The sequence below is a fragment of the Penaeus japonicus genome, unplaced genomic scaffold, assembly GCF_977035675.1.
Source record: "Penaeus japonicus unplaced genomic scaffold, GWHDUDI00000001_assembly GWHDUDI00000021, whole genome shotgun sequence".
Taxonomy (NCBI): Eukaryota; Metazoa; Arthropoda; class Malacostraca; order Decapoda; family Penaeidae; genus Penaeus; species Penaeus japonicus.
This window is the reverse complement of record NW_028234423.1, coordinates 20,563,835-20,576,334: the sequence shown is the minus strand read 5'-3', so window position 1 is coordinate 20,576,334 and position 12,500 is coordinate 20,563,835. Positions and strand designations below refer to the sequence as shown.

At 39.0% G+C, this 12,500-nt stretch overlaps 2 protein-coding genes across 4 annotated transcripts in view; both read left to right on the top strand.

Moving 5' to 3' along the window:
• Positions 1 to 4,606, top strand: part of LOC122266339 (BUB3-interacting and GLEBS motif-containing protein ZNF207) — a 19,905-nt gene extending 15,299 nt beyond the window's left edge. Inside the window, exons 5-7 of one of the 3 annotated variants that reach the window (XM_043036030.2) lie at positions 1,375 to 1,485; positions 1,730 to 2,093; positions 3,125 to 4,606. In XM_043036030.2, coding sequence (XP_042891964.1) covers positions 1,375 to 1,485; positions 1,730 to 2,093; positions 3,125 to 3,225 — 576 coding nt within the window. In that variant the 3' untranslated portion in view covers positions 3,226 to 4,606. Of the gene's footprint in view, positions 1 to 1,374; positions 1,573 to 1,729; positions 2,094 to 3,124 lie in introns of all 3 variants that reach the window. The other 2 variants (XM_043036028.2, XM_043036031.2) reach the window with 2 other exon arrangements.
• A 7,123-nt stretch (positions 4,607 to 11,729) lies between these two features.
• Positions 11,730 to 12,500, top strand: part of LOC122266340 (glycerol-3-phosphate acyltransferase 3-like) — a 15,073-nt gene continuing 14,302 nt past the window's right edge. The window contains exon 1 of the mRNA XM_086548800.1: positions 11,730 to 11,803. The gene's annotated coding sequence lies outside the window, so the exon portion shown is untranslated. The remainder of the gene's footprint in view (positions 11,804 to 12,500) is intronic.

Genomic DNA, 12,500 nt, shown 5'->3' with positions numbered 1-12,500 from the left:
AGTGTGACAATTACAATGCAATATTGCAAACGCCCGGCATAGGGGTTTTCACGTAGCGCATGCCCTGTCGGGAAAGGGTTAAAATACTTGAATAAAAAAAAAAGAAAAATCTAATTGGAAATTTACATGTAGCAAATCGCATTAGAATTGAGACACTTTGTATCATTAAACAGTATAAATTAATACTAATATTGAAGTTGTATAGAAGGAATTTGACACAAGTCTTAGAGCCTCTTGTTGATATTAATCCGTTAACGCTGGGTGACAAGATATCACGACAAGTGGTGGCAGTAATTGCCGCCATGGATGAGATATTTAGTCACGCTTTTCATGTGGCCGGCATGCTGGGTAATCCGACACGTAACGTGGTGGTTGGCTGCGGCCAGAGCGGGTGAATAGCCTGAGGCGTTAGGCTTTTGCACTTGAAATACCCCAGCATTTAGACCAGTTGGATCGAAAACTGCCCCGTGGACAATGGGTTAATACTCCTATTCTCACTTTGTTGTGGTTTTGGGGTTTTCAAGATATATCTTTTATCGGTAATTAATCTTTGAAAAGGGTAATTTTATTGTGGGGATTAAGAATGTACCGTTTTTAGTGATGAAAGCATCATTTGACTTTAAGAATTGCTTGCAATAGGTTTGTTGTAATACATAAGTCTTTCAAGAAGGAACAAAAGAGTGAGAGAGAGAAAAATCAAGCATATCTTGTGATAGATCAGAAATATATATTTGTGGCTTTTATACTGATCATTATTATTTTCTATTTGATAAAGATCAAAAGGATAGGATACACAACATTTAAGTATGGATAATGGAACACACACTATTTCAAAAGGAAGGCATTTTTAGATGTGATAATTACTTTCCCATTTCCCCTTTTCCTCCTTGTTTCCCCCTTCTCATTCTTTGCTCTGCTGTCCTTTTTACTTCCTTTTTCTTTTCCCTTTCCTCTTCTGCATCCTATCCCTTCATCTTTTATTCCTCTTTCCTCTATTGTCATCACTATATTGATTTCTGGTCACATCATTTTCTAGACAAATATCTTTATCAAGACACAAAAACAATAGTTCAATGGAAAAGTGGGATGGAGAGCACATGGTATCGATATATTCACAAAACTTTTAGTCCTGTACTGGAAATGTTGCTTTAGACAAGGGTAAGGTATTTCTTTATATGTGTGATGTAGTTTTGCTCATGAACCTACTTTAACTTGGTATTTTTGTTGGGGAGAGAGAGAGACATTTGGGTTTTAAGTGGACAGGTAATTTGTGTTGTGTTGGCTGGTGGTGGGCGTGTGGTAGCAGCGTGGTGGCAGCATGGGTTGTGGCGGGGGTGTACTGTGTTCACGTGTCTCCCTCTCACCCTCACGTAGGAAGAGAAGCGGGCAGGTATGCCTCGGTACCAGCAGGCTCCCCGAGCCTCCCCTCAGAGGGCCCGGGCTCCGGCCCCGGCTCCACCCCCCCAGCGCGTGGAGTCTCCACCCGTGAGTACTGCACCTTCACGCCTCTCTCAACTTGTGCCTGCCTGCCTGGACCATTTCTACCCACCGGCGATGTGTTTAGACACACAGGTGCAACCCGCCTCTACTGTGTCATTGCCAGACCTGGATATTCTATATACAATAGGATCAAGCACTTCACTACTACTGTCAAGAAGATCAACATTGAAATCTAATTCCTCTTGTGTGGTGAGAGCTAAATAATTCATCATTAAATGTTTATTTGCAGGAGGAGCGACGAATGAAGATGGCGAGGTACAGCCAAGCCAACGCTGCTGCTGCAGCAATGGCAATGGGTGGGATGATTAACCACCACACTGGGGTGAGGCCTACCCACCCAGGTGTGGTGGTGGAGGCCCCCCCAATAGTCTCAAGTATAGGTCCCACAATGGTGACCACCATGTCTCCAATGGTGCCAGCAGGACACATGGCAATACCTGTGTCATTACCCACCATCATGCGGCCAAACATGCAACCAATAATGACCGCCCAGCCTATGGTGACAGCTGCTGTGCCCGCTCTCCCAGCAATGCCCGCAGCTATGCCCCCCCTCCCAATAGGAGGTATGAGACCACCAATAGGTCTACCACAAGGTAAGAACTCGTCTGCAAACTCCTAATCCCCACATGACCCCGTGCGTTGGTGAGTACATCATGTTCGCTCAAACCTTGTAGGCAGCTCACCTCAAGTCTGTCTTAGTCTTCATATTCCTCCTTTAGCCATCTTACTGTTTTCCTTTTGAACCTTCACTTACGGCCCCAAGACCTAGGTATTAACTTGTTGAGATTGGGGGAACATGACTTTCAGGGGAATATTGGAGAAAATGGACCCCCAGTTTGATTTAACTTCATCTGCTCAAGGTAATCTAATGCCATTACACTGACAACTGTGAAGGATAGTAAGTCTACAAGGAAAGGAATTGACAAATAGAGATAACTTAGATCAGGCCTAGGAATTCAGCCTTGGAAGAGTAATACTCATTTTTAACTCATAATTGACTATTTGGTGAGTCTTCAAATACAAGTTGGTTGTTTCTCTTTTTATTTCTTTTATTAAGAATTTGAGTTTCCCTGATATGTTTTTCAAAGGTGAGGACCTAGTTCAGGCTCTCTTTTTTTTCCCCCCCTTTTTAATTTTTTTTTTTAGTATCACTTTTTTCCATCCTTTCTCTTCCATTTTGCATGGTCCTCTTCAGTCAGATTTTATGAGGATTGAGACATGCTTTTGGTTCTTATTGAAGTGGAGTTCTCATTTCTAAAGATTAAATTAGCAGAAAAGGAACCTCTATACAACTCCTTGGCACTTGTGGTGACGATTGTTAATCAGATTTTAGGTGTGATAACCTTGATTTTGTGAATTTGCAAGTTATGGTATATTTCAGGTTGCACAAAATGTTATTAGAATAGACCATAATTAGCACGGATTGCACACGTCCATGGACCATTTGAAAGCCGTGATAGTACTCACACCCTTCTGTGTTTGATCAAGCATCCTGTATTACTCTGTAGATTGCTAGCTGTGTTATACTTTGCTTATAAATTGTGATGCTACACCATATAGACTGCCATGGGATGCTCAGGACATTGGCACATTGACTAATTTTGGTGTGGCTTAATTATTTCAGCACTTCCTGGTCATGGACAAATGGCGCCAGGGTTTGCAGCACCTCCCATGATGGGCGCCCCAATGATGGGAGCGCCGCACATGATCCCACGCTTCAGGTGACCTGTTCCCGGTATGTAGCCAGCAGGTAGGAAGCAGCAGGACAAGCAGCAGCAGGTCGGCGCTGGTGAGGCAACACACGCATGCCCTCGTCATGACTGATAAGTCAGCCTCCTCACCGACCCTCCCTCGCTCGCTCGCTAAGCACACTAGCGCAGTCACTCAGTCAGTCAGTCACTAAGTTGGCCTGTGGGGCAAACCAACACTCGCCTGGGACTACCCCAAGATGCGGAACTCCTGTCAACATTACCTACTACACTATGCAAGATATCTCAGACACCACTCATGTCAGAGGCAGACACGTCCAGTTTTTAGGTAAAGTTGAGGTAGGAAAACTCAATTGAGCCAAGATTGTAGAACGAGAATTACTTTGCGCATCATGAGTGATGTTTTCAAATTATCTGACCTCTAGAACCTCCCAGTAGAATACAAAACCAAATAATATGTAATATGAAAGGGTGGAAAGGTCCCAAACACTTGTTGGTTTACCTTCACAGAATCCTGGTTAGTCCTGTGTGGACAAGCTAACACTGCATCACTCAGCAGCAAGCATCTGTTATCATCTGTTAATGATTTCTTTGTCGCTCATCATTATTCTGATCAGTGTTGAAATGTTGATCCACGAGACTATCGTTTGTGTGCCGCCCACGTGGAACTTATGTTTGAGCAAGTGGTGCCTGTATACTTGCTCTTGTATAATCGCTTCTTGGGATCTACACTTGATTGTATGTATCAATGCTCTGGTCAAGCTCAAGTGTGCAAGAGCAGATTCGCTTGACTGTCTCTTGCCGGCTCTTTATCCCAGTTGGCTTAATCAGACTGTCAGCCAAGGGGGTCAAATCCGTTTGGCTGTGCAATGTAAAGTCTCTTAAGCAAACGAGGCAGTGGGTTCAGGGAGACACAAACAGCGATTTTTCAATTGTGGACTTGAGCTGGGACGGAGGGCAGAGAGAGGCTTGACTGTCCTATTCTTGGAGCGTTCAAGCACTTGTATTTATAGTGTTTTAGGTTCCATCATTCTTTTGAGTGATTATTGTGTATTTGTGAAATTTTTCTCTTAAGGTAAGAAACTGTTAGCCAATAAGGTAAGAAATTGTTTAGTTTAGAAGTGGTAGTTCTTCACAAAAGCACTGTTGGAATTTTATCAACCTATACAGATGTTTACTGCAGGTTAGTCCATTTATATAATTTTCTGCAAGTTGTACAAATAAACTTGTCAATTATTGAAAGCGAGATCCCATTGACATCCGTAAGTACTTTTTTTGTATTTATTATTGTCATTATTGCAGATAGGATTTGAGTGATTTAAATATCAGCTTTGTTAAGATGAAAACTGATTACCTGTTCATGTATGTTGTGAAATAAATACTAATTAAGTTGTCAATCTTGTATTAGTTTATTTCAAGCTTTTCTTTTTTTCTTTTTTTAATTGTTTATTTCTTCTCATTTACTTTTTTGGTTATAATGCATACAATATATTGATTCATTTTGAATAAAAGTAATGAATTTTTTTGTATTATTACTTGAAAGGGTGGAAAGAGAGGAGCATACGAACAGTCAATGTGGAAATTCGCAACAGGTGAGCCCAAAGGAGAGGATGCCAGGCTGGGAAGAGACAAGATAAAAAATACCGTTGGTTTCCCCTGTGGAGTAGTTGGGAAGTTGATCTCTAGGAATTGGTTTCGCTGAGAGCATTTCTTTGTCTCGGGATTTTCTAACTGTGTAAAGTAGCCCCCCCCCCCTTTTTTTTTTTTTTTTTTTTTTTTTTCCTCTCCCCCCCCCCTTTTTTTTTTAGACAGTTGTACATCTTTTCTTTTATTATTTGTTTATTCTTGTGGTAAGTGTTGATTTATGACAATTGTTGATTTTGTATTTTTGTTTTATTGATTTAATTATAATAACATAACCCACTTTGCCATAGTTAGAGAGCCCTCGAGCCATTTTCTCTGAAGCGGAAACATTCACTAGGGGACAACCAGAAAACTCACTCAGTGTGCATGGAATTTTTCTTTTGTTTCTTATTGTCTTACTGTAATTCAGAAATAACATGGAAAGGAATGGATTATCTTTTTAACCCATAATTGGGTATGTGCATGTAAAGAGAGAGATCACATATGCCATAAGGATTTATTGAAGTGTGGAGCGCCCAAATAATGTTAGTGGCTGGCCACAAACTGCAGTGGACCAGGGCATGGTTACGGTCAATTTTGATGTGATGTTCTTGAATTGTAAAGTATTTGTAATTCTCTTAGGGTCAGCTGGGAATGGGGTTTATAAGCTTACTTCTAAAAAGAAAGACAAATATATATATAAAGAGAGTATTTTGGGGGTCAGGAACCGAGATGCTATGATATACAAGTTTGTAATGTTTCTTCTTGTTAGCATTATTTTTTATTTATTATTTTTATGTTTCATAAAAATGTGAAAAAAATGTTAAATAAATAAATCATTTGGAAACATATAACAAGAAGTCCATATTCTTGTGTGCCTGTGTGTGTGTGTGAATTTGTATGCATATATATGTTTGTTTTTGGGTGTGTTTGCATATTTTATACATATATATACACATGTACATATAATGTATATGTATATATGTGTTCATATATGAATATGTATACTTGTATGTATGTGTGTTCATATATGCACATGTGTACATATGTGTATTCATATATATATATATATATATATATATATATATATATATATATATATATATATGCACATGTGTGTTCATATATGCATGTGTATACATGTATGTATGCATATTCATAGATGTATATGTATACATGTATGCATGTCTATTTATATATGTATATTCATAAATATATATTTATGCATATATGTATTTTTGTATGTGACCATTCATACTTTTACAAACATATGTAAATACCAAAATGTATTATGTATATGATATATACAATTATTGTATAGGAATGATATGAAAATGTAGTTTCAATTGTAAAGACATTTATGTATATATAGATTGATATGTAAAGTAGCCATACATTCATGAAGCACATGACAGTTGCTATGAATAACTGTACCATGCCCTGCTCCCCTCTCGTAAACTAACCAATCGAGACGTTCCTACGCACACAGCAGTGGCGAGACCAAGACCAGTTTTCCCAGCTTGCTGCCTCTCAGGAGCCCTGTTATGTCTCCGCATGGCCGCTGTCTGCTCTTGACTTTTAGCTTACTGGTGATGGTGAATCTGGGAAGTGAGGCCACATTCTCAGTTTTGGTGCCCGAGAGTGACTCTCACCATCTGCACTCACTAAGTAATATGCTGTTCTCTTGTGTCTGCCCTCCGAGAGTGTTTGTAGAGGTGTGTATGTATGACTGTCCTTTTTCTAATTGTGTACCAGTTTGACTGTCTTTCAAGTGAATGAAAAGTATTGTGTATATGTATATAGATCTGCATTAATAAAATGTGAAACTATTGATTCCCCTTTTTAAGTTATCATGGATAGGAAACTCATTTTCTGTCTTGTATTATTTTTTTTCCTTGAATTTCATAAGCATTGGTATGTAGTATGCATTTGACAGTTTGGAATGGCAGAAACTACTAGTGTGGTGAGTGTGGTGGTGGTGAGAATGACTCCAACTGGCCATGTTGCTCAGTAGCCCTTAGAAGCCCCCAATATGAATGTGTTCAGTCTTCCAGCAGCCGCCAGGTAGGCTGAATTCACAGCACCAGGGGCTGTTGGGAGTCAGTCCCCCAACCGGACGTGGTTTGGTGATTCATTCACAGCCTGTCACGGTGCTGTTGGACCTCTCAGTCCCCAGCCCCCTTTACTTAGGGGGCTTGGTGAATTCTTTCACACTACTACTCTGTGTCGTACCGTGTTAGGCATCACTGCTGAACCTGGGTTGGGCTGTGACCTCTCACCATGGCGCATTAACTGTTAACTCGCTAGTCTGTGCGGGTGAGCAGGGGGCTTGGCGGGTGGGGTGCCACCCAACCCAGAAACACCCCAAGATTGTAGCAGCAGTGTTCTTATGGCAACCATCCGTCACCCGTAGGGGCCACTCTCATGACCACGACCTCCAGAACTGTTGCGAAAGAAAGGTACAGATTTTGTTTATTATATTGGTGGTTTGGGAATGGCCAATCTTTGAATTACTTGTTCTCATATTATTGTAGGGCTTGAGCATGGGGGGTCTAACTGGCAAACTTATGGTGTAGAAGTGATAGATGAAAGCTCCTGTAATTTTTCTCATCAATTTAGTTTTTTTTAGTGCAGCAGTGCCCAAGCTCCTCTGTGACACGCAATGCTGCTCTGAATTAAGGGATGAACTTGACCAAAGCTCTTCTTGCTTTTGGGGGTTCTTGGGCATATATGTAAATAGACCCTGGACACGGCTTTTGTTTTCATATGCACTCTAATGCAGAATAGATATTTCTAAATGCAAAATTTGTTGTTTAGATTTTTTTTTGCTTTAAGTGGACTGAGAATATACCACCTAAATTCCCTAATTTTCTTGTATATTACAACTGTACTATTCATTCCTAAACTAACTTGTTCCATTCCTCACTCCATCAAAAGCACACAAGGAGATGACAGGGGACTCTCGCTTATGAAGCCATCAAGTAACACTAGAGATCATGTGGCCATACTTTAACTTTATCACAGATTTGATATTTTTTATTTTAAATGAAGAGGGCTTTAAAATGGGTATGTATGTAGATAAATGCAAAGAACACTATTACGATGTTATTGGATGGGATGAATTTTATATTGATAATATATGATTTGATGCACAGGACCTAGGTTATTTTGTAGGTTTTGTACAATAAACTTTAAAAGAGCAAAGGTTTGTGTTATTGAGGCGCTAGATCTCCAAGACAGCCAAAGCACAGATGATTGAAAACGGAAAACTATTACGTTGGTACATTTTTTTTTTTTAAGTGGCAGCGAAAACTCTCCGCAAGAAAATTGTTCTTTCAATTAAAAGACGATTTTAGTTACGATTTTGCGGAGGGAGCATGAAACTGAGAACTAAAATCAATGCCAATATTAGTCATTTTCTCTTTAATGATGTGGAGAGCGTACCATAATGTAAATAAAGCTTCCAACTACGGGGTTCATTCATTGATATACTTTCGTTGTTTAGGGTGAACTTCCGTGTATACACATGCATAATTCAAATGAAACTGAATGGAAATCATTGATCCAAGACCGTTGGTATTTTTCATTGCTAATAGATCAGTTTTATAGAAACATGAATCCATGTACATATAGTATGAATGGCCGCTTTTCCTTTAGAATTGAGTTTTTTTTTCTGGGATATTGTACAAGCTTATCGAATGCAGATAACGTGTAGGTACAAAATAGTGTTGCAATATTTTCTGTATTACCTCAATCACGACTCGGAAATAGTGTATCTCAGTTCATAGGACAACGCATCAATGCCTTGCGCCATAAATATTTCGGTAATTAATATAACAAATGTAAAATGAAAAACAAACAAACAAAAACACAAAAATACGTTCTGAACGTGTCCGAATACGTGACTCGAATCAGTGACGACCAGGAGTGTGCTTTCACGCTGAAATTGGGAACGATTTTCACTGTGACAAGGCTGGTTACAGGATTTTTTTTTAATACAAACAAAACACAAAATTTACATTGTTCTCAGCATCTATTCTGAAACATCTCTGCTGTCTAAGAATAGTTCCTATCTTTCTTTTAAGGGACAGAGAAATGTGTATATACAGATGTGCGGTAACATAGTAAAAATATTTAACACCTCCCTTACACTCCCTCCTTTTTAACGTTTGCTCAGATTTGTTAATGTTTCATGTTGAGTCTAGTCCTTCATAGAATTTAGATGTAATCGGCTATTGTGTTGCAATAAAAATTAGCTTTGCGTATACGTGTATGTTAAAGACGGTAGACTTCCCTTACAGTGACTTCGAGAGAAAAAAAATCACAGCACCAACTAACCAAGCCATCAACCCACAGCTTCACGTCATTTCAGAATCTTTTTCCTTGGGCTTATTTACGTAGATTCGGGCCTCAATATTAGTTGATATAGTTTGCCTTTATGTCTATCCATATTGCACCCTTCTCTTTTCAATTTGACCTTGGTTTTGATTAGCCTTTCTCTCTACCTTAATACTTCTGCAAGTTCTGCAACTTCTCTGCAAGCCTTCTCTTCGGAGCTTCCCTTCCTCCACGTACTTTGTAACTGGGCTGTTTTAGTATGAACAGCGTATTGAATCCCTCCACTTGTGTTAATTTGCTACACCCTCCTCCTCCTCCTCCAAGTGCATCAGTCTCCTCTCTTATCTTCTGCCTCTTTCTCTCTGTCTCTCTCTTTCTCTTTCTCTCTCTTCCATCCACTTTGGCCTATGTTTCCCCGTGGAAGGTGATAATTTTTAGTGAGTACTGAGATTCAGACGGAGCAGAGGGCAGCACAGATGAGTCTTGACTTTTTTATTTATACCCCCTTTTGTTTTGTATTGCCAGGTAGAACTGTACTTTACAGCTCTGCTATTTATTTTTTGTTTCGTGTGATCACCGTCTGTATTAGCCAAAATAAACTTGAATTATAGGCCTTGTTCGTTTTTATCTCTGACCTTCCTTTTAGTGATGTTGCTAGTCCAAATATACGGAAGCAAAATTACCATGGTGTGTTTTCATTGTCCTTGTATTTGATAGTTAATTAATTACAGAGAAATGTCAGAGGATTGCTTATTTTTTTCTTAATTCATGAGGATTAATATTTTATTGATCATTTTCTCAATATAATTCCATTAGATGTTCCTAACAATTCTCTTGAAAGGACAAATGGATGATATTGGTATGAATTCCATGCTATCAACTCGCATTGGCAAAATTATTTTAAAGGTTTTTGTAAATATTTTATTCTCTGAAGTAACGGAAGAACAATTTGAAACTGCTTTGCCAGGAATGGAAAATTCAAGCTTAGTTCTGCTTTGCTTGCCTATACATATAAAGTGAGAAATAGTTGCCAGTGGAAACAGCTTGTCCCTTGATGAAAATAAAATGCTTGGACAAAAAGCCAGAGGAGATGCTTATCTTCCCATACCTCTTGCACAACTAGTTCTAAAGTTGTTCAATCCGTATGGGTACAAGAGTGTGATAGCATACACTGCCCACAGCCAAATCCCGTTCTGAAGGTGTAGATGTACACTGCGCATTGTTTCATTAATATTAAAATGATTGCCTGGAAATTATTTAGGATCCGTGCTAGGAAGTATCAAGACGAGAAGTAGTTGTATCTTACGAGCAAATATGACTAAATCAGGTTTTGATTTGTATGTCTGCAAGGTGGGTGGCCGGCACGCATGATGATAAAAAGCAAAACAAATGTACCCGGGTACTGCCTGACCATGCAACACATTTGGACGCCTCCAGACGGACGAACACTTGCCAAATTTTGGACGATTGGACGCCAGATATTGAGAAGCCGCGAATAAAGCTTCGCTATTACGTGCATAGCCGTAATTTAGAAAGTTGCAATCAGCAGTAATAACGAAATAATGGAAACGTACGTAAAAAAAAAACATACCATCTGTTGAGTGTGGCTGTCTGTCTGTATTATGTGTCTAACATAGAATATATGAGAAAAGTTTGAGATTATGCTCAAATACCCGTAAATGGTTTTGGACAACTTATCCACCCAAACGTTAGAACGACCAAAAAAACGCTTGTACGACTGCGCACGTGGAGCTTACCAACAAGCTAATGACCGAAATGCGAGAGGAACGCAGTCCCCCCGACAACTCGGAAAGTGACCATGTCGAATGAAGGCGGGGATCCCAGACAACCTGGAAAGGCTACTGTCCTTGAAGAACCTTTAAACCATGCATCTTTTAAAACAAAGGAAACCACAGAAAATAAATATGATTATAAGTATTACCAGACGTTTATGCGGTTTGCAGTATTATAAGCATTATACTGCGTTAAGTTCAGAACTTCGAGTAGAAGAACAAGAATGATTTAACAATTTCATTTTCAATAATACAGTAATGCCGTATGGCAAGAAACTGCAGTGGGGTATACTTTTGAACTTCCCCCAATTATTTGGAGAACACGCGAAGGAATGCCTAAACAGAGGTATTTAGGAATTGCATACAAACCGAAACATCTTTCAGGTAGAAGGCACTTAAGATACAAATGGATTTTGGCAGCAGTTACATACCGTTTTATCTTTAAACAGTTTGTAAACTGATTATGGAAAAGTTATACATATCGAAATTATTACAATCAAACATTACAAATTATAATTAAAAAAAAATTGAGATGAAAATTATTACCATTATCCCGTCACCCTTACTCAGTTTATTTTCTGCGAGACCAGGAAATCTTTAGGAAAACCAAGAATAACGTCACGCTGTTTACACTATAGAATCACCATCCGCAGATAGGAAATAATCAGAAGTACTGATTACTGACTATCAGTATTATCGTGGTTATCCTGCCATGCACTTTATAAACTACGGTGGGGTAGCGATAACGTCCCAATGTCAAACAAACATCGAGCCGGCTCGGACCAAGGTGTTGCCCACGAGGAACAGTTCTCGGTTCAACGCGCCAGTGCAAGAACGGTGGTAATTTTAACTATGGGTATTATTCATCAGCTTCGTTACAAAGGAAGGGAAGAAAGAAAATAAACTTTCAGCACTATCGGCAACAAGCTATTAAATGATAAACATGAGCCAAATTAAATGCGATTTGGAAATTTAAGGATTAAACGATTATTCTACATTTAATAAAATACACAAAGGAAGCTAACAGGATCGTTTATTTTATTTATTTCTTTATTATTTTCATTTTTAGGTGGGGGTTACTCCATCGAACAAAATGTGTGAGGTCTTACATCTTATTACATCCTATATATCTGAAAGAATTCAATTCAGTCTTTCAGAATGCAATGAGGTCATTCCACCTTCATCAGTAAAAGTTTACAACCTCATACTTTTTAATGGGTCAATTTGGGCTTATATGCACAAAACATTTCCTTACATTAGTTCCCCACATGGATTTCTTCTGACCCTATCACTCCACAAAGCGCACAATATAGCAAGTGTCTTGTTGATGTTATTTTTTCATTGGCTTTTTTCTCAAGCTTGGGGAAAAGAACGATTTTGCTCAAAGGTTCCCATTCATTTTTTTCCACAAGAGTTTATAAATGTGAGCTGATTTTGTGCCTCTCAGTGAGGTCAAAGGCCGCGCGAGTTTTTTTTCAAATTACCTAAGCTTTGAAAAAAAAAAAACGAATATAAGATCAATGTTTAAAACGGCGGG